The sequence below is a fragment of the Salvia hispanica genome, chromosome 4 (assembly GCF_029641045.1).
Source record: "Salvia hispanica isolate PSC_SH4W2 chromosome 4, Shi_PSC_v1, whole genome shotgun sequence".
In the NCBI taxonomy this organism is placed as follows: Eukaryota; Viridiplantae; Streptophyta; class Magnoliopsida; order Lamiales; family Lamiaceae; genus Salvia; species Salvia hispanica.
The window spans coordinates 44967432-44989046 of record NC_142695.1 but is presented as its reverse complement, the minus strand read 5'-3'; the positions used below and the strand labels follow the sequence as shown (position 1 = coordinate 44989046).

Here is a 21615-nt window from a genome sequence, read left to right as displayed (position 1 = left end):
TATGAATTTTAGGTATATATAGAAAAATTTCGAAAATTAAAAAAAAAAATTCGAAAATATGGGAGCCGCGGCTCGTGGCCAATGCAATACCCTCACCCCCCCCCCCCCCCGCCGCGACTGCCCACCCCAGTCACTATAGGGAGGCGCGGCTTGCGGCTCTCTGGTGGCCCGGCCGCGGCTCCCCTATAGTGGATGCTCTAAACTCCCCCAGTCCCCCATCCATTAGCTTCTCTCTGCAAAATTCCACTGACTGAAAATATACTTTCATTTTCCTCCCCACCTCAAGATTTAACTTTTTTATTATATTTTTCACCATTGTTAAATTTAGAGTAAAGGCCAAAACTGGTCTTGAACATATGGTCATTTTACGATTTTGGTCCTAAACTTTATCTTTTTGATTTTTTTGTCCTGCACATTTCAAATCGAATCACAATTGGTCCTCCGTCAATAGTTCCGTTAATTTTATAACAGTCAACATGTTTAGCCCAATTTTGACCAAATTAGACTTTTAATTTTATTTTTTTACTCCCTAATTAGACTAGGTCCCAGAGCTCCCGTCGGCAGAGCCAGAGGGCTCGTTTGTGATGGAGATGGAGATGGAGCAGGAGATGTCGGCTTCGACAGAGCTGGGGCTGGAACCGAAGCTGGAGGGGAAGCAACCGGAGGCGGCGTAGGTGCAGACTGTTGAAACCGGAGGCGGCGTCGCTGTTGGAGGCGGCTTTTTGTCGTGCCATTAAAGCACGACAAATTAAAGCACCAGACTTTTAATTGAAAGCACCACCCAACACTACTACTCAAATTAGATTCTCTCTAAGAGAGAGAAGGTGAAAGGTTTGCCGGAGGTTGAAAAATGTAGGGTGCTTTAGGATTTGAGAGATGAGAGAGAGAGAGAGTGAAGATGTAGAGAAATAAAGAAGAAACAAAGTGATCTCAAATTGGAGCTGTGCTCTATTTCCGCCACCTGCTGCTACTCCCGTCGCCGCTCCTCCTCCAGTTAGCACACCACCGCCAGCGTCACATCCGCCAGCAGTTTCTCCTCCCGCCTCCGGTGCCATCTCCTCCTCCACCGGCTGCACCTATGCCGGCTCCGGTTGCTTCCCCTCCGGCTTCGGTTCCAACCCCGGCTCTGTCGAAACCGACTTCTCCTGCTCCATCTCCATCTCCATCACAAACGAGCCCTCTAGCTCCGCCGACGGGAGCTCCGGGACCTAGTCTAATTAGGGAGTAAAAAAATAAAATTAAAAGTCTAATTTGGTCAAAATTGGGCTAAACATGTTGACTATTATAAAATTAACGAAACTATTGACGGGGGACCAATTGTGATCCGATTTAAAATGTGCAAGACCAAAAAATAAAATAAGATAAAATTTAAGACCAAAATCATAAAATGATCATATGTTCAGGACCAATTTTGGCCTTCACTCTTAAATTTACGTACAAATATACTTTTAGGTACCATATTGGGTGTACTTTTGCGAGTATACAAACATTGTACTACTTGATACACACACTTATTCATGGGGTGTTATTACAGATTCCATTCTTAATGAACGGCTTGTTCCCCTTAGAAATAAATTTGGCCCAGCAAAATTATATTTATACATTTAAAACAATACTGAGAAAAATATTTCATTTTTCAATTAAAATGATTTGCTTAGTGTGACAGTCCTACATAAAAATTAGTGCTCGACCATCGTATTCGTCTATTCTATGAAATTGTACGGCGATGAATAACTACATTCAGTTTTGGAAGAAAATCATATAAATACAAAAGCCAAAATTAGCACACAACATTTTCCTTTCTGGAATTTCACTTCCCAAAAAGCTTCATCACCACCAAAAACCAAACCACCACACTTGGAATTCTACTGCACCTCAAAACCACTCCCTCTCTCTCTACTTCTTGAGCTCATAATAGCAGCCGCAACTATATCTTTTTCAGAAATGACAATTGAGAAAATCACTGATACTTTCTTGTCTGAGCTTCTTTCCCATTTGCAGAGAGGCAAGAAATCTTTCTACGCTTTGGTGTCTCTCCTCTCTCTCTGCCTCTTAGCCTACAACAGCGCCTCCGTTTTCTGCGCCAAAGTCCCCTTCCCGCCCAAAACCTCGCCGGAGCCCGCTCTCTTCTTGCCGGAAAATGTCGCCGCTAAATCAAGAAGGTTCTTCTCCATCTCCTTCTCCGCAAAGCAGCCGCCTTTCCCACCGGAGCTCAAATCCCATTTGCCCCTTTTGCACAAGAATCCTAATTTTGCTAAAGAAATCGACGACTTCTACCCAAAGCGGCGGAAAAGGCAGAAATTCGCAAAGGTGAAGCCTTTTCAAGTTCGGGTGAGGAACTTCTTCAACAAGAATTCATCACATTCTACCTGCGAATCTCGCTTTTTCATGACGTGGATCTCATCGGCGGAGTCCTTTGGGGAGAGGGAGATGTTTGCCATCACCAGTTTGTTCAAGACGCATCCAAATGGGTGCCTAATCATAGCCTCGAATTCACTCGATTCAGCAATTGGGATGCAAATCTTGAAACCCTTACTGAGAAAGGGTTTTAGATTGATGCCAATTTCCCCCAATTTCGATTTCTTGTTCAAGGGCACTCCAGCAGAGGTGTGGTACAACCAATTGATGCAGGGAAATGTGGATACTGGTGAAGTTGCATTAGGGCAGAATCTCTCCAATCTGCTTAGGCTTGGATTGCTGTATAGATTTGGTGGGATTTACTTAGACACTGATGTGATAATCTTGAAGAGTTTTGGGGGTTTGAGAAATGTCATTGGTGCTCAAGCTATTGATCTTGAGTCAGGGAATTGGACCAGATTGAACAATGCAGTGATGATATTTGATGAGGGGCATCCACTTGTGTTCAAGTTCATCCAAGAATTTGCACTCACCTTTGATGGGAACAAGTGGGGCCACAACGGGCCCTACCTGGTGTCGAGGGTGGTGTCGAGGGTTGGGGGGCGGCCGGGGTACAACTTCACGGTGATGCCACCGATGGCGTTTTACCCCGTGGATTGGAGCAAGGTCCGGGGCCTGTTTGAAGGGCCGCAGAGCCTGAGCCACTCCAAGTGGCTGCTCGCTAAGCTTAGGCAGATACGGAACGAGAGCTTTGCGGTGCATCTGTGGAACAAGCAGAGCAGGGGGTTTGAGGTTGAGAAGGGGAGTGTGATCCAACACCTCATGTTTGGTTGTTGTGTTGAGTAAAAGTTTGGATTTTTTTTTTAAGTTAAGATTTTTTTTAGGTGGTGTATTTGGATTATCTCAATCCAGGTTTGTGGGAGGGGGGCAATATGAATTGATAGTAGCTTGGAGAAGCCAAAGTTTTTTTTTTTTTCTTTTCTGGAATTGTAGATCAGTTACATATGATATATAGGTGGTTATTGTGTTGTGTGTATTGGTCTGAATTTGAAATGCAAAATGCAAATTTCTCAGAGCAGTTGATAGATGATGTTGTGTTGTTGCATTCTTGAGTTAGTGATGGATATGTTTTTGAGTTTTTTATTACAAACTGTTTGAATTTGAATGAATAGGAAAATTTGAAAATATGGAAAGTTGTTTAATGGAGATGTGAATAGAGAGTTGCTTAGTGCATTTCCAGAGATGCAAACTCCTGATTTCTTGCCCTACATTATCATATCTGCTTATGCAATTTGGTAAAATGCAATTATGTTGTACTGTTGTAGGCTAGAGTTTGCTATACAACTGCCTTTTCCCTAAATAAGACTCTCAGAGAGAAAGAGAGACCTAACCTAAGCTCTATATAGAAAACAAGAGTAAGTTTTTGGCATCAAACATTGAGAATTTCATTAATGATATACACTTGAAATATACCGAATATAGGTAGCCTCTTTAAAATCCTCCAAGATAAAACTCTACCCAGATAATGCTTGTAAAAATAAATTATCCATGTTAATTATCATTTTTTCCAAAAAGGCAAATAAACATAAATTTAAAGGTTGTATCACAATCGACTGAAATCCGAGATATTTGGCCTCAGATATTAGCACACTGTCAATTACTACTATCATTTTTGGCTTTTTGTTACGAGACTTTTTTTTATAGTATAAAATTGATTATTTCAAAATAGAAAAGCAAGTCACAGAGAATAAGAATAAAAATCTGAAATTGAAATGCAACTACCACCAACTTTGGCATTTATGAATAGTGTGTGAGATAGTTTTAGGAGCTTGCTTTCACTCTCGTGGTGTCTTTTCCATGCATGTGCTATTCTTTAACGCATTTCGCTTTCTTGCAACAAATTGTGCCAAGATTCAGCCTCCTATAGTGATTAGGCAAGTCATTCTATATTAATGTAAGTGCAGGTAAGAGGTGAATTGAGTATGAAATGAATACACGTTTTCTTCACGTTTGGCTGCTCAATCTGTGTCCAACCTAATTGATTTTAACTCCACTATTCACTTAATTAAACCTTACTATATTATTCTTTTACTTTACAAAAATTTGTGCGAGATTGTATAGGTTTGAAGAATCACACTTTCTCATCCAAACTCATATTTGAATTAGTAAATATAGTGACTATCGATTTGAATCAATATGATTGTATATAAGTTTGAACCATCTCATATAAGATTCTACCTCCTATTTATACGACAAAGTAGAAAAACAAACAACCACCCCTTTGGAACATATGATTTGTACTCCTTTATGTCCTTTTGCGGTGGTTGAATTATAATTGAGTAAATAATTGGTATATTATTAACATTTTGTTATACGTATACTATATAATTATACCCAATGTGCTTATCATTTACTTTGGAAAATGCTTAGTGGACAGGCTCAATTGGCCTGGCCCATCAATAGTGAAGGCACATTTGATCGGATTCGGATATGTTGGCGCTTCTGCAATCGTTTGGGCTTACCAATTGTTGGTAAGAGAGATAGGCCCAGCAGAATGTAATAATAATGAAATAGTGTGCATACATCATAATGTCATCTTAATAAATTTATGGTATAGATGCTAGAGGTACTTGTCAATTAAACCTGGACACCTCTTTTGACACGTTTCAATGATGATTCTACGCTTGGGGAGAAAAAATTCCATAGACTGGGCATACCAAGATGGAAATATTATATGGTATGTCCTACCACTAATATATTGACAAATGAAAATTTGGGGGGTCCACTTCTAGCTGTGAGATTACATGTTCACTTTGCTAAAGGAACAAAATTTTTATTATGGAAATTATAAATTACTCCATAACTATATACACACCCATGCATACTATATATACACAATATCTCTCTGTGATTTATATCTCCTATCGTCATTTAATCAATTAAAAGAATTCTTTCATTCTTTTATATCTTTTCTTATAACCCACTATACATTTATTTATCTAAAATTCTAAATATTCTTTTAAACTTCATTACATAACCATGTATATCGTATGAACTAAAATTTAATCTTCTTGATCAAGAAAAATTTAGCACTATTATTAATCGAATGGTCTTTTATCTTTGTTTTCATTATTTTATATTTCTTCTTTGTAATATAATTTTAAATAGTCTGCTAAAATTTTATCTTTTTGTTTTATGATCGATAGTTTCTACTCATCATAATGCAAATTTTAATAGCATAAAAAAAAGATTGTAAATTTTTAATATAAATCTAATACTATAAATTGTAGAATTTTAATTGTATAAGTTCATATTGAATTTTACATAATTTTAATGCATATTCACGTGAACCGTGATTAAACTCTATTATGTGTTTATATATATACATATATTATACGTATATAATAAAATAGTTTTATAGTTTACAATTGCAGAACAATTTTTCAGTTAGATGTAAACAATAGTGGGAGATTTAAGTCATATTAATATATCATGGTGTGTATATATGGTTTTGTATACTAGTGGAGTAGTATATATGGGATAATTATAATTTCCATAATAAAAATTTTGTTCCTTTAGCAGCGTGAACATATAATCTCATAGCTGGAAGTGGGCCCTCCTAAAATTCCATTTGTCAATGAACTAGTGGTAGGACACACCACGTAACATTTCCACCTTGGTATGCCTGGTGCATGGAAATACGGATGAATCTCATTGCTCCATACTGTACCAAAATAGTTCATGATTTGGTGCTGCTTTAAAACAGTGCAATTTAGTGCAAAATCAGCGTAATTAGTTTGATCTTTAACATCTTGCAACCATCAAGTCAATTTTACCTCCCTAGTTTCCCTATGTTACAATTTGTTATTTAACGTTGTCAATACACGTCATGTGTACAATTTATGAGGTGAAATGTGATTGTAGTACGAAACCTATCAGCAAATCCCACAGGCCACTGAGCATTCCTACCGAAATAAGGCTCATCTAATGGAAAGGTAGCACGCTCCAATGCTTCGACCAAGATCATCTTTTGAAACTGAATAGACTAGAATATTGCATGTCCATTGATTAACTAACATTATGCATATGCAATGAATCAACTTTGTGAATGTTTCATGAAGAAATACATACCACAAATCTCTCCAGCACAAGAATTTTCATGTTGCGACCGGGAAGGCTTTCTGCAAGGTGTTGCGCACTTTCTTGCTGGTTATGCATATAAAATAGTTGATGATAGTCTAAGATGTTACAGAAAATATACGGGTGAGCCCACAAGAGCATATCTACCTTTCCATTGAAAGAAAAGCAAGAAGAAGAGCAGCATAAGCTTCAACAATCATTTTCTCAGCTTCCTTCTCTCCTTGTAATATGGATTCTTCTTCCTCCTACAACATAAAAGGAAATAAACTGCATTATGAATAATGTATATACCTACCTATACACGAATATTTAGATACAAAATCTCATTGGCATCACCCTCACTAGGGGTCAAATTGAGTACACAGAAACTAGCTCATCTTCAGCAATCATATCATATATTTAAATGAATTCTACTTCTACATTTGCATTTACCCTTAAACACCATATTGGAAGTTTTTCAAATAGAGGATTAGGTGAGCTTTAACAAATTTCTCATCCAGGACAAACATTTTCCCTCTCCGGCAGCATCCTCAGTGCCTTGATTAGCCAAAAAGACTGACCACAGAATTGGAATCATATTGCTTTGCTTCTTCAAGTCAAGACCTACTAGGCGGGGCAGTGAAACACTTGAAAGGAAATGGGCTAGAATTAGATTAATATGGATTAATTAATTATAGTTGGGCTATAATTATATTAGTCCATAAGCCCAACAATCATGGAACCCTAGTTACTCCACATCTATATAATGGTTATTTATTCTCCATTGTGGGGCATGAGAAATAGCGTAACATTAGAGAGAAAATACGTAAAGCTAAGCTTTGTAGAGAGAATTCCTAGAATTCTTCTACGGAGCAATTGTACGGGTATAGTTCCTGCATCGGATTGGATTGCACGTGGACCTCGATAGTAGTGGATTCCGATAGTAGTGGATTCAACTTGCAGGATTCAATCGCAGAAGAAAACAACACAACAAGTAAGATTTAGTTACGTTGTGTTTTACATGCTCAACTTGCACTATGATTATGAATCTAGATCTTTATTCTTGTATGCAAATTTCCGCTGCGCTCATTAGATGAATACAAGAATTCCCAACAGTGAGGGCTTGATTCATAATTGATTTTGTCCTCTAATTAGTTCGTGGAATAATTCTGGAAATTAAAATCATATGTAATTGGGTATACTTTGGAATCTGATTCCAAAACTTTACGAGAAAGGTTAATGCTTTCGAAAATTGATTTGAACAGCTCTCTCCGCCTCTCTGGAACTTGTGGAAATTGGATTACGCATATGTTTTGAATATCGAAATTAGATTTCATTTTTCTGAAAGTTCAGCAAAAGTTCCATTGTCTTTAGAAAATTCTTTACAACAATTTCGAAACCTCCTGCAATCGAAAGAAATTTTGAACTGTGGATTTTGAAAATTGGGTTTAGTTATTCAAATTGCTAAATTGTTTCTTAAACTGTTTTAAAGAAGTGACTTTGAAAATTTAAAAAACTATCTACCGGTTGCCTCCTTTGCGGTGTGCTGCCGGAGGAGGTGCATAAATGGAGGGAGCACGAGGCTAGGCTTTTATTCTGATCAGTGTCATGTTCTCATTATTGATGAAAATCAGACCGCGATTCTCCTCTTCTTTGTCTCTCCTTTACCGGAGACGGCGGCTGCGTTGTCAAACAGTTCAAGAGAATTGGAAGAGCTGTACATGGTGAACAGCAGATGAATCGTGGAAAGGAGGAAGATGAAGGGCTGCCATTATTTTATTTCTTGCTCTCGACACTGCTCCGGTCACAATTCTTCTTCGCTTCTCTATCATCGGCGTCACCTTGGAGGCGATGGCTGGTTTCTGCTTTGGAGAAACACTAGTTCCGATTCAACCTTTCACAGTGAGGAACCGAAGCGGTGGTACCTAATAATTTTGGAGAATTAATGGTGCAGAGTAATGGCTGGGTTACGTTAATTTTGGAAATTGAAATTCAAAATGTCTAACTTGATAAATTCCCAATTACATCACTTGATTTGATCAATAAATTATTAATCACACAAATTGTTTCAATAATTGGTCGTGTTTTAGCAATTGTTGTGTTATTGGATGCATTGGTCCATCTGATCACTATGTCATTATTTTGGAACTAATAAAAGTGATAAATCCCAATATAATGATTAGATTCATTATTTATTGAAATAATAATAGCATATTTTTCTATTAATTCGAGAATAGATATGTTACTATATCAACAATGTCTGATATATATTTTGGAAATAATATATAATATTGATTTGGAATTAATACTACATATTGAATATTTAATATATTAATTTAGAATTAATATGAATTGTTAGTCCACAGCTAATTTGTAATGAAATATTAATTGGATTAATAAATTTATTTGTTGAGCATTATTTGATATCCTATATGATAAGCATGCTATTTGATTTATGCTTATTTATTTTAACTATAGTAGTTAGAGACCGTTTTATTGTCTGGGTACGCGGCGCCCAGTATGTGTATACTATGTCTGGGTAGGCGGCACCCAGTAATTGTTTGAAATTTAATATTGGATATTATATTTACATAACTAGTATCACACTTTTCCCCATAAAATATAAGTCTTGTTTTGAAACAAACGCGTCGTCCATCATAATTGTCTGATGTTCCTAGCCTTTTCGACCACGAGTTTTATGCCCTTGCGTTTACTCTAAATCCACAAGGTTTAGGCTCATTCATAGATGCATGGTTGGCATTGTGTGATGGGGTTGACTTGCTTAAATTATTTTGTGTAGCCCTCGCAACCAAAATAATTTATGGACGTATATTAATTAGATTAATAGACCAAGAATTGTAAATTGTTGTTACAATTGGCTTGGAGGCCTACCTAGTGATATTATTGTAGTCATCAGCCCTCGCAGAGGCTACAACTATATAGACTTTTGGATCTTGGACCACTAAAATTTATATTTGATATAAATTCGTATTTTATGTTTGGGGGGCATAATATATATTAAAATTAGTGGGAGCTAATCAATACAATAAACTCTTGTTTGATTAGTGATGCGAATGTGATCTTTGTATGCTTTTCTAATTTGCTTTTCGTTTTATTTTCTATTCAGATAACATGTCAAACTTATCTTATGAGTGTATGATGGAAACAAACAAATTGACTAGGTCAAATTTCACGGAGTGGCAGAGAGACTGGCCAAAACTCAAGGCACAAGGTGCAATGAGTGGGAGCTCAGCTATGTTTGTCATTGAGATAAATATGTCTATGAATAACTCTCAATCCTGGGTATTGGATACCGCTTGTGGTTCACACATTTGTAATAATGTGGAAGGTCTAATAGACAGCAGGAAAGTGAGGTCTGGGGAAGTAGACCTACGTGTTGGAAAGGGAGCAAGAGTTGCTGCCGAACGCGTGGGAACTTATAGATTAGATCTTCCCTCAGGACATAGACTAGATTTACATAATTGTTATTTTGTTCCAGTTATTTCAAAGAATATTATTTCCATTCCGATGTTGGACATCGAGGGTTTCTCCTTCCATTTTGCAAACAGCAGATGCTCGTTTTCTAATAATGGATTGTTTTATGGAAATGCCTCTTTAGAGAATGGATTATATATGCTTGAATGCAAACGGAATATTCTCAATGTGCAAAATAAAAGACTTAAGCTAAGTAATACGAATAATGCTACTTATCTTTGGCATTGTAGACTTGGTCATATCAATGAGAAAAGGATAGCGAAATTGAGAAAGTTAGACTATCAAAATTCATTTGATTTTGAATCATATGGTGCTTGTGAATTCTGTCTCAAAGGAAAGATGACCAATAAGCCACATTCTGGGAAAGGGGTGCGTGCTAATGATGTGCTAGAGTTGATCCATACAGATGTGTGCGAACCGTTTCCAACTCAAGCAAAAGGTGGTTATTCGTACTTTATTACTTTCACTGATGATTTGACAAGGTATGGATATGTGTATCTTATGAAACACAAATCTGAGGCCTTTGAGAAATTTAAAGAGTTTAAGTGTGAAGTTGAGAAACAACTTGGGAAAAGTATCAAAACTCTTCGATCAGATCGAGGAGGGGAATACTTGAGCCGAGAATTTCTTGATTACTTGAAATCACATGGAATTCAGTCAGACTGGACACCTCCTGGTACACCACAAATGAATGGAGTATCTGTTAGGAGAAATCAAACATTGTTAGATATGGTTCAATCCATGATGAGTTTAGCTAGTCTCCCTTTATTTCTCTGAGGTCATGCTTTATTGACTGCTATTTACATTCTGAATAGAGTTCCATCTAAATCAGTTGAGAAAACACCATATGAGTTATGGTATGGCAAAAAGCCTTGTCTTAACTATATGCGGACCTGGGGTTGTCCAGCTTTTGTTAAGAAACAAAAGACTGATAAGTTGGAATCTAAAAGTGAGAAGTGTTACTTCGTGGGATATCCTAAACAAACTAGAGGATATGAATTCTACTGCCGTGGAGATCACAAGGTGATAATCTCTAGGAATGTGACGTTTCTTGAAGACAATTATGTCTTAAAGGAACAAGGTCACAACATTGTAGATCTTGAAGAAATTCAAGAACCACAAGATAACATTGAGAATGAGGTATTGTCAAATGGTTTGAACAATAACTCAGTGGGAGTTTTTGATGATCTATTGGGAGGGGAAATTACTATTAGAGGAGACCTTAGAGGGACTCTCGAATAACCTCCTCAAGACAATGAGATGCATCAAAGACAAGATGATACAATAGTTGCATCACCTTTACTTCAAGAAGATCATAGTGATATTCCTGAACCTACTCACATTCAGAATGAACAGCCCGAGCCAGAAGAAAACCAACTCAATAGGCCTAGAAGGATTCGTCGTCCACCTGAGAGACTGAATCTAATGGTTGAGAACCAAGATGATGAAGTCGATTTAGATGACGATGAGCCTAAGACCTATACCGAGGCGGTGTCAGACACCGATCGAGAGAAGTGGCTTGAAGCCTTGATATCTGAAATGGACTCGATGTACTTCAACTTGGTCTGGGAACTAGTTGACTTGCCAGAAGGGGTTTACCCTATAGGCTGCAAATGGATCTTCAAAAAGAAGAGAGATGCAAATGGCAAAGTACAAACCTACAAGGCTAGGTTAGTGGCAAAGGGTTATAGTCAACGCGAAGGCATTGACTATGATGAAACCTTTTCGCCAGTGGCTAAGATCAAGTCCATTAGGATATTACTTGCAATAGCTGCATACTACAACTTTGATATTTGGCAAATGGATGTCAAAACCGCATTTCTCAATGGAGAATTAGAAGGCGATGTCTATATGACACAACCTGAAGGTTTTGTATCGAAAGAAAGGTCGAATGCAGTGTGCAAGCTAAAGAAGTCCATTTATGGACTTAAGCAAGCTTCGAGGAGTTGGAATATTTGTTTTGACAGAACAATCAAATCGTTTGGTTTTGTCAGAAGCAAAGAGGATCCATGTGTTTATAGTAAACGCGAAAATGGAAACATCGTATACCTTATCATATATGTCGATGACATCTTGATTATGGGAAGCGATCGTTCCATGATGCAATCCGTGAAAGAATGGTTGTCTAGTTCCTTTATGATGAAGGATCTGGGTGATGCTTCCTACATCCTTGGAATCAAGATCTATCGAGATAGACCGAATAGGATGTTAGGATTATCAATCCACTTACATAGACAAGTTGCTAAGGCGCTTCTCAATGGAGAATTCTAAGAAAGGTTTTCTTCCTATGGGACATGACATTGTATTGTCAAAGAAGGATTGTCCTTCTAATGACAAACAAAGAGACAACATGAAGAGGATCCCATATGCTTCGGCTATAGGATCTATTATGTATGCCATGATATCAACTAGGCCAGATGTGGCCTATGCGCTTAGCATGACAGGCAGATTTCAGCAAAATCCCGGTGAGGAACATTGGAAAACTGTTAAGACTATTCTTAAGTACCTTAGAAGGACTAAAGAATATTTCTTAGTCTATGGTGGACAACCAGAGTTATCAGTTACTGGGTATACTGATGCTAGTTTCCAAACAGACCATGACGACTATAAGTCTCAGCCTAGATATGTTTTTATCCTCAATGGTGGAGCAGTGAGTTGGAATAGTTCCAAACAAGGTACAACTGCTGATTCCACCACCGAAGCCGAGTATATTGCTGCATCTGAAGCTGCCAAAGAAGCTGTTGCTTTGTTAGAGTTCGTTAAGGAACTGGGTGTCGTTCCGAGTGCCAGTAGTGCAATACCTTTGTACTGTGACAACACTGGTGCTGTTGCGCAAGCAAAAGAACCCAGAGCTACGAACATGAACAAGCATGTTCCTAGAAGATATCATCTGATCAGAGAAATAATTGAAAGAGGCGACATAAAATTAGAAAGAGTACCTACTGATGATAATTTAGCTGATCCTTTCACTAAACCGTTATGTATAGCAAAACACAACAAGCACTTTAAGAGCTTAGGTGTTAAGCATGTTGGTAGATGGCTTTGAATCAGTGGGAGTTAAAAGTTTTATATGCCTTAGAAACATTTTGTGTTGAGACAATATTACTTGATCACATTCTATGAAAATTTAATTTTCTATGGGTTTTGTGCACTTATTGGAATAATTGTTTTAAATGTTTGTCTTTATTCTAAATATTTGTTCCCTTGAATTATGACTGTCGTTAATGGAGTGAGACATTAATGATGTAGTATAATTCTAAAATAGCCCTAACCAATGATCATCAAGAATGGGATATTGATGATATGTTACAGGTTAGCATGGGGTTTGCATCACATTCTTCGAGAATGTAGTTGTTCTCACAACTATGAGATATTAGATACTCGTGATGGACACATGGTATACTTTGGAGAATATTGGTATACCCTACTATTAAACTGTTTTGTTAAGTGTCTACAGTTTATTAGTGCATGAAGTATGTAATAGTCCTTGGATCTGAGGTCATTACACATTTTGTTTGTTGAGTGGTGTGCTTTGATCTTGTCCAACGCTTTGCCTCCCAAAGGAGGATTGAGACACGGACCTGTGTTGGGTATATCATAAGATAAATGAAAATGGTAGTTGAGCCAAGAATGAGATTCATTCCTCGATTAGAATTTCGAGAGAACACTCAAATTCTCTATATTACTTGACCATTAAGTCATTGGTCAATGCAAAGATATATTCGATTAAAGTAATTGAATATGATCGAATGGGTCATTTAATAAAGATGAGATAAAGTGATTGAGCTATTTGGATGACACATAGCAAATCTTAGGCTCAATCGGGTGGTTCGTGAATGAAAGGATATTATTATAAACTTTATGTAGAGGCTTGTTTACCGAATTCACGTAAACGTCCTTCATATATCGAGCTACGCTGCCAACGCAGTCTAGGAGTTTTGTGCAGACTTCGATTAGATCGTCGTCGATAATGAGGGCCTAAAGGGTCACACTATAAGTGTATTTTGATCCGCTCAAGGGTACAAAGTTGGAACTGCGTATTATATCTAATGCTAGTCCAAGTGGGAGATTGAAAGGAAATGGGCTAGAATTAGATTAATATGGATTAATTAATTATAGTTGGGCTATAATTATATTAGTCCATAAGCCCAACAATCATGGAACCCTAGTGACTCCACATCTATATAATGGTTATTTATTCTCCATTGTGGGGCATGAGAAATAGCGTAACATTAGAGAGAAAATACGTAAAGCTTTGTAGAGAGAATTCCTAGCATTCTTCTACGGAGCAATTGTACGGGGATAGTTCCTGCATCGGATTGGATTGCACGTGGACCTCGATAGTAGTGGATTCAACTTGCAGGATTCAATCGCAGAAGAAAACAACACAACAAGTAAGATTTAGTTCCGTTGTGTTTTACATGCTCAACTTGCAATATGATTATGAATCTAGATCTTTATTCTTGTATGCAAATTTCCGCTGCACTCATTAGATGAATACAAGAATTCCCAACAACACTAACTGCGGCAAGCCGAGATCTGCAACAGAATAAAATGCAGATTTCCTCATTAACAATTTCTACGAGGTAAATTAGGATCCAAAGCCAACACAGTATGACAATTTCACAAAAAGTGTTACCTAAAGGTTGTGAGGTGGATGCAATTTTTATCTATTAAGAAAGAACTAAGGTATTAAGAAAGAACTAAGGCCCCGTTTGTTTGTCAAGGATTGTGGCCTGGGAAAGTAATCTAATTCCCCATTATTAAAATCCTATGTTTGGTTCAATAATAAAAAATAGGAAAAGTAATATAATTCCTAAAATTGGGGAAAGTAGGGTCAAAATACCGGATTCCGATTCCTCAGCAAAACCCTGTTATTCTTTTTCCTAAACTTGGGGATTTTAAAAAAGACGGAAAAAAAGAACAGAAAAAACCCTCTCTTCTTCTGCTCTATTTATTCGCGTCTTCTCCATGTCATTCTGCTCATTTTTCAATCTGCAACTCTTCAGAATTTCATTCCAATCCTTCATCAACAAGTAAGTTTCTATTTTCTGTCAAATTTGTTCATATTTTTATAGTTCTTTACATTATCTCCTGTGTTTTTTATTCTATCTGATTTTGCAATTGGATTGATTTTCTCTCTTTGATGTGTTGCAAAGTGAGTGAATAATGATCAATGATTTTATATGTGTAGGTGGGTGCATCTAACAATTTTGGAATCATCCAGTTTTCCATCTCCATTTTAGGTATAATTTGTACTAAAAATCTCTTCTTTGATTTTAGCTCCACATGGAAAAAACGATTACTCTGCTCTTCTTTTATTTTTTTTCATTTACTTATTCTGCTACTTTTTCTGTACTTGTGTGTGTTTTAGGCTGTGCTCAAACAAAAAGTCATTTTATTTGATAATTTTGTTGGAGCTTTCCTCTAGTTTTAGTGTTTTTGTTGACCCGTTTGTTTGGATGTCCACAAATTACTACAATTGGTTTCAGATATATGATACATCTATTTATTGCAATGATGGTGACAATAACTAGAAAGCTGTAACATTAACTTTCAATTAAATAAATTTGTAGAAAACAAGTTTGGCAATGACAATCATCTGCCTTGTTATTTGATTATATTAGGCAGAATAAACTGGAATTTGTTTTGATATGACCTGATCATACTCTCTAAAGACTCTTGCAGTCTTATTAACTGTATGTATTTATATATATGCTATTGAGTTTTCTTGTTTAAGCTTTTATACCTTGTTTTTCTTTTAAGTTGGATTATGTTTGAGATCAATATTATATTTACTTTTACTTTCTCAGGGTGTCTTAGAAAGATGACAGAAACAGAATCAAATTCGAAGAAATTTCTTTTTCTTATAGCTTGTTTGCAATTGAAGCAAATGAATATGTTGAAGCTAATGATGCGTGTGATTGTTCCTATCACTATTAATCATCTTCGAAAATATTATTTAAAGGCCCCACGTTCTTTGAATGAGATTGACCGATCACGATACATTCATAGATTGATCTATGAGAGTGATCGCATATGTTATGAAGAATTACGTATGGATAGATTTTCATTTAGAAAATTAGTTATCTTACTTGAAACGATTGGAAGACTAAGGCCTACTAGTAATCTAACTGTTGATGAGCAAGTTGCTATTTTCTTGTACATTCTAGCGCATCATCAAAAGAATCGTACAATGAAAACTAATTTCATGCGGCCAGGAGAAACAATTAGTAGGTATTTCAAGCTTGTACTAAATGCGGTTCTTAGAATTCATGGTCATTTACTAAAAGCTCCTTCTCCTGTGACTGAGAATTCCACTGATGCGAAATGGAAATACTTTAATGTATCATAAAAACACCTTAGTTTATATTTATCTTATATACATAAATCTTGAATATTGATTGAATTAAAATTGTAGAATTGCATAGGAGCTCTGGATGGTACCCATTTTGAAGTGAAAGTATCAGAGGTTGATAAACCTAGATATCGAAATAGAAAAGGTTATACTTATACAAATGTTTTAGGAGTATGTTCACAAGATATGAAAATTATATATGTACTTGCGGGTTGGGAAGGCTCCGCGGCAGATGGTAGAGTTCTTCGAGATGCTTTAAGTAGAAGAAATGGATTACCAATACAGGATGGTAAGTAAACTATATGATTTTAATAATTTCGTTAAATTGACATGAATACCATAATAAATAAATTTTTTTAAAATTAGGTTACTACTATTTAGTTGATGCGGGCTACACGAACGGTAAAGGCTTTCTTGCCCCTTTTAGAGGTCCTTTTAGAGGTCAACGGTATCATCTTAGTGAATGGAGGAATGGACGTCAACCAACAACTCCAGAAGAATTTTTTAATATGAAGCACGCATCTGCTAGAAATGTTATTGAGAGGTGTTTTGGAATGCTAAAGATGCGTTGGGGAATCATTAGAAATTCGAATTTTTATCCAATCAAGCAACAAGGCAGAATTATTATGGCGTGTTTTCTTCTTCAAAATCACATTAGAGAAAATATGTCTGTTGATCCCATTGAAAATGTCTACGGTGATAATTCTCAAAATGAAGAAGAGGTTAATGGATTAGATGGAGAGCCAATCACATCTGTTGAACCAACTCAAGAATGGACAGATTGGAGATACAATTTAGCTAACCAAATGTTTAATGATTGGATGCAAAGTAGACATGTTGCTTGATATTATTATTGTACCTTTTCACAGTATTTGAACTATATTTGTCATGATGATCCTCTAGCTTTTTTATGTAATAGTTTAGGATGGTTATGACATTTTGAATTGCAATGCTTAATACTTTTTTATGATTCATATAAGTTTTCTATTATTAGATTCATGAAAGTTGTTAGTTTTTTAGCATTAACTCCATTATATTACCTGATAATGCTATAGTGATTTGTTGAGCTTTAATATTTTTCAGATGGCTCGTCGCGGCAAGGGAGCTAATCATGTATGGACTATTGAAGAAGATGCAAAACTTGTAGAAACAATTGTTGAGTTGAAGAGAAGTAGGAATTGGGATGGTGAAAGTGGAAGTGGGTTAAAAAAAGGTTATCAAAAGGAGTTGGAGAAGATATTGCAAGAAAAATTGCCAGGCCATGGTCTTAAAGAAAAACCACATATTGAATCTCGCTGTAAGTTATTGAAAAAACAATATCATGCTATCTACGATGTGCGTACCAATGGAGAATTAAGTGGATTTGGCTGGGATGATGAAAGAAAATGTGTTACTGCAAGTGCAGACGTGTGGGATGATTACTTAAAGGTAAAATAAATATATTCCTTATTCATTTTTTATTTATTCATTTGTTGCTTACATACTGCACATTGGTATCATTAAATTATGTTTTTGTATTTGTGTAGAGCCATCCAGATTGCACTTTCATGAGAAACAAACCTTTTCCTTACTATGATCAACTATCATTTGTTTGGGGCAAAGATAGAGCCGATGGACCAAATTCTGAAGCCGTGCCAGATATGGTTGAGGATATAGATAGAGAGCAAAATGTCAATCAAGGAGATGAAGAATCTGGTGAAGATGGTGCACCTTCAATAAATACAACTCGAGGCGAAGGAACTTCCAAAAAACATGAGCGGAAAAGAAAGAGAAGTTCTGATGGTTTGATATTAAGTTTGGAGCGCATGACTAATGTGTTTAATGAGCAAATGGAAAAGTCGAATGATCAAATGGGTAAGATTATTGAAAGTTTTAACGCAGGTGACAAAGAGAAAAAAGATAATCGTCATAAGCTTAATCAGAAATTGGAAGAGATTGAAGGCTTATCAGCTTATGATAGACAAACAGCTTTTTCACTCTTCATGACGAGGATGCAAAAGAGATATTTCTGAAACAATTATTAGGATGAATTTAGTTCGCTTTATTTTGGGTAGTTCTTAACTTTTATTTCTAGGATGGACTATTTAAGAATTATTTATTGTTTAGTTTCAAAGCTCTTTTAGATATGCATCTTTATATTTTTCTATACATAATCTTTGATATTATATATTTTATTAATTATTTAGATCATTGTTTAATTAAATTATTGAAATATATTGAAGTATTTATGAAAATAATGTCGATAGTATATATTTTTTTATATACTTAAAAGTAAACTAACTATTATATTCTTACTTTAAATTTTAAATTGAAATATAAAATTTAAAATATTGGTATGTTCCCAAACACAGGAAAGTAATGTCATCAGGAATCATATTCCCAGTAATCATTTTCCTAGGAATCATTTTCCCAGTTAACTTTACTTTCCTGGCAAACAAACGGGGCCTAAGGTGTAACTGAAAAAGCGTACCTGTTAGGGTATCACCATCCTTCTCCACCAAATTCACGAGCAAGCCCAATATGGCGACAAGAAAATCTAGCTCTTGGTCAGTGAGAGGTGTATTGGTGCAATGGTAGATAGTGAGGCTTGATTTAGATAGCAAACTGTCATTCCTCGCATGACTTGAGTAAGGCAAAGGAAAGCTAAATGCTGGAAAGTGACCAGTAATCAGAGAGGACAATATTTCTAAACCCCCACAGCTTGCAATTTGCCGACAGCCCTCGGGTTGTCATTTGATAAGTTCATAAGAACCTGAAAATTTGATAACAATGCATCACACAACAATGCCGAAATGTTTGATGCAGGGAGACATATCAAGTTCAAGTAAGATTTATACAACAATCAGATCGGCATAAATGTAGAGGAAGCAAACAACATTGTCTTTAAAATATATAATGGGAAGAGCATATCAATATTCTTATCAGCAAGTGACATGGTTAGATACATCATATCATGTCACCAGAAACTGAAGAAAAGATTCACTGATTCAACAATATTCAAATACCTTAATAGCCGTGAGAAGACATTATGCCAAGAGGTTGGACTTATCTTCATCACCAACCGAAGAACAAGAGGTCTCCTGGGAATGATGATATTCCACATTGTTTGATTCTTGTTGGCTTATTGATACAAAATCACTTGTATCTGTATGTCCAATCATAACTGCGCTAGCATCTCGTGATTCCCACTTTGAGGGTTCAGAATCATTGTTATGAAATACGAAAGGATCTGCAATTCCAGAGTTGGCAGACCTTGGCTTTCTGCTTTAAGTACTAGATTCCACTCCAGAATCAGCTCTGCTTACATGTGTTGCATGATTTGAATTACAAGATGTTCCAGTGCCTGAGAAGATTTAACTCTCCATTTTTGTGAAGACGCCTGAGTGGCTTCCACACTTGAGTAGGTAGACCTTGGCTGACCAGATATCATGTGTAGATCACACTGATCAAAGCTTTCATGAGAAGTACGTTCCATGCTACTATGCCCTCCCGAGAGATTGCTTCCATGAGAAATAAAACACCGGAGCAAGGAAACACCTATACAACAATTAAAAATCTATCAGATGACAGAAAAGAAGTCTTAGTTGTACATCTAAATAGCACTGACAAGTTCATCAACAAAATAACAGTAGTTGAAATTAGAACCAGGTAAGGAAAAGACACTTTATGACATACTACCACAGAGGGTATATCAAAATGGAAATATCAAATGTACCTACACAAGGTACCTGAGAGAATTTTAATGACACTCAGAATGAGCTTTGTGAAAGATCGTGGAGCTTGTTGGCCACCAATGCTTCCTTTCATCCCAAGCAAATGGCACTGAAATTCATAATCCATTTTAGAGAAGGGAGTTCAGACAATGTAGTGAGGGGGGAAACCACCACATTAATTCACTTAAAAAAAGTTAAAACAAAAATAATACTCCCTCCGTCCCAGTTTTATAGTCACATTTTGCCATAAAAGTCCGTCCCACATTTATAGTCACATTTAGAATTTTCCATACTTGGACATAAAATTTTACCTCATTATTCACTAAAATTACACCCAAATGCCATTATCAACAAAATTTTGTACAACCAAAACAAGATTATATTAGCTATTTTGATGTGTTAATTAAATATTAAAATAATAAATATAGTTAGTTAACAAATTAAAAACAATTTAATAGTCTTTGGCCTCATTTTCAATTTTTTATTTTTATATTTGAATTATTTCTCTATTATTTTTCAAATTTGAATTAAAGTATGCATTAATTACATTTTATGGTTCAAAAAATTTTTAGAAATTATACACAAATACCATAATATAATGCACATTCCCTATACTATATGTATGTCTATACTTTTTAATTAAATGTATATATAAATTACTTTTTCCCTCAAATAAATCAATTTTTGGTTGTACAAAATTTGGTTGCATAGACTTATTGTAAAAATAAACCAAAACAAAAATTAAAAACCAAAAAGTCAACAAGGGACCCACCTTCAACCAACTCACTTAATTTATTACACATTCCTTCATCTCACTTCATTTATTACACACTTCATCATCTCACTATTCCATCTCACTTCATTTATTACACACTCCATCATCTCACTTCATTAATTACACACTTCACCAATTCCTTAAAACTCGTGCCCTAACTAAATGTGACTATAAATGTGGGACGGATGGAGTATGCTTGAAGTATGACACAAGGAAAAGTACAGAACCTGATACCTGATTATCATTGCTGAGGAATGTGGCATAATTCAATCACAATTCACAAATCTAACATAATTTCTCTAAAAAAAATTTAGTACTCCCTCCGTCACTAAAATAAGTAAAAACTTTAACACAGAAATACAAAAAAATTATGTTAAAAATAGAAAAAAAAAAGATAAAATAAATAAATAATAAAATAAAGTAATAGTGATTAAATGTTTTATTTTTATTTGTAAAAGTAGAAAATGACTCAACTTAATTGAAATATTCCAATAAATAATACTCTATTCAACTTAGTTGGGAGGGAGGAAGTACTAAACTACTTCATTAATTTTTAATCTTAGTTCTTGTAATTTTAATACTATAATAAAATAATTTTGTTACTTATAGTGGTATCAAATTTTACAAATTGAATGATAATTAAAAAAGATTTACTAAGAGAAAAGAAATGAGAAAAGGTAGTATGAGATTGTATAAGATAATGGTCTAACATAAGGTGTATAAATTTATGTTAATGATGATATGATAAGGAAAATGAATGAGTTGCTTTAAAATTGGGGTAAGGGATATGATAACAT

At 35.7% G+C, this 21615-nt stretch overlaps 2 protein-coding genes and 1 pseudogene across 2 annotated transcripts; 2 read left to right on the top strand and 1 right to left on the bottom strand.

Moving 5' to 3' along the window:
* Positions 1-794: 794 nt before the first annotated feature.
* On the bottom strand, positions 795-21082 carry LOC148929267 (wings apart-like protein 2; annotated as a pseudogene).
* Positions 1789-3436, top strand: LOC125192969 (uncharacterized). Its single transcript, XM_048090654.2, has one exon. The coding sequence runs from the start codon at positions 1945-1947 to the stop codon at positions 3202-3204; it is 1260 nt and encodes a 419-aa protein (XP_047946611.1). The 5' UTR covers positions 1789-1944; the 3' UTR covers positions 3205-3436.
* LOC148929268 (uncharacterized protein At2g29880-like) lies at positions 17414-18342 on the top strand. Its single transcript, XM_089070145.1, has 2 exons — positions 17414-17758; positions 17857-18342. The coding sequence occupies exons 1-2, from the start codon at positions 17414-17416 to the stop codon at positions 18340-18342; spliced, it is 831 nt and encodes a 276-aa protein (XP_088926271.1).
* Positions 21083-21615: the final 533 nt, after the last annotated feature.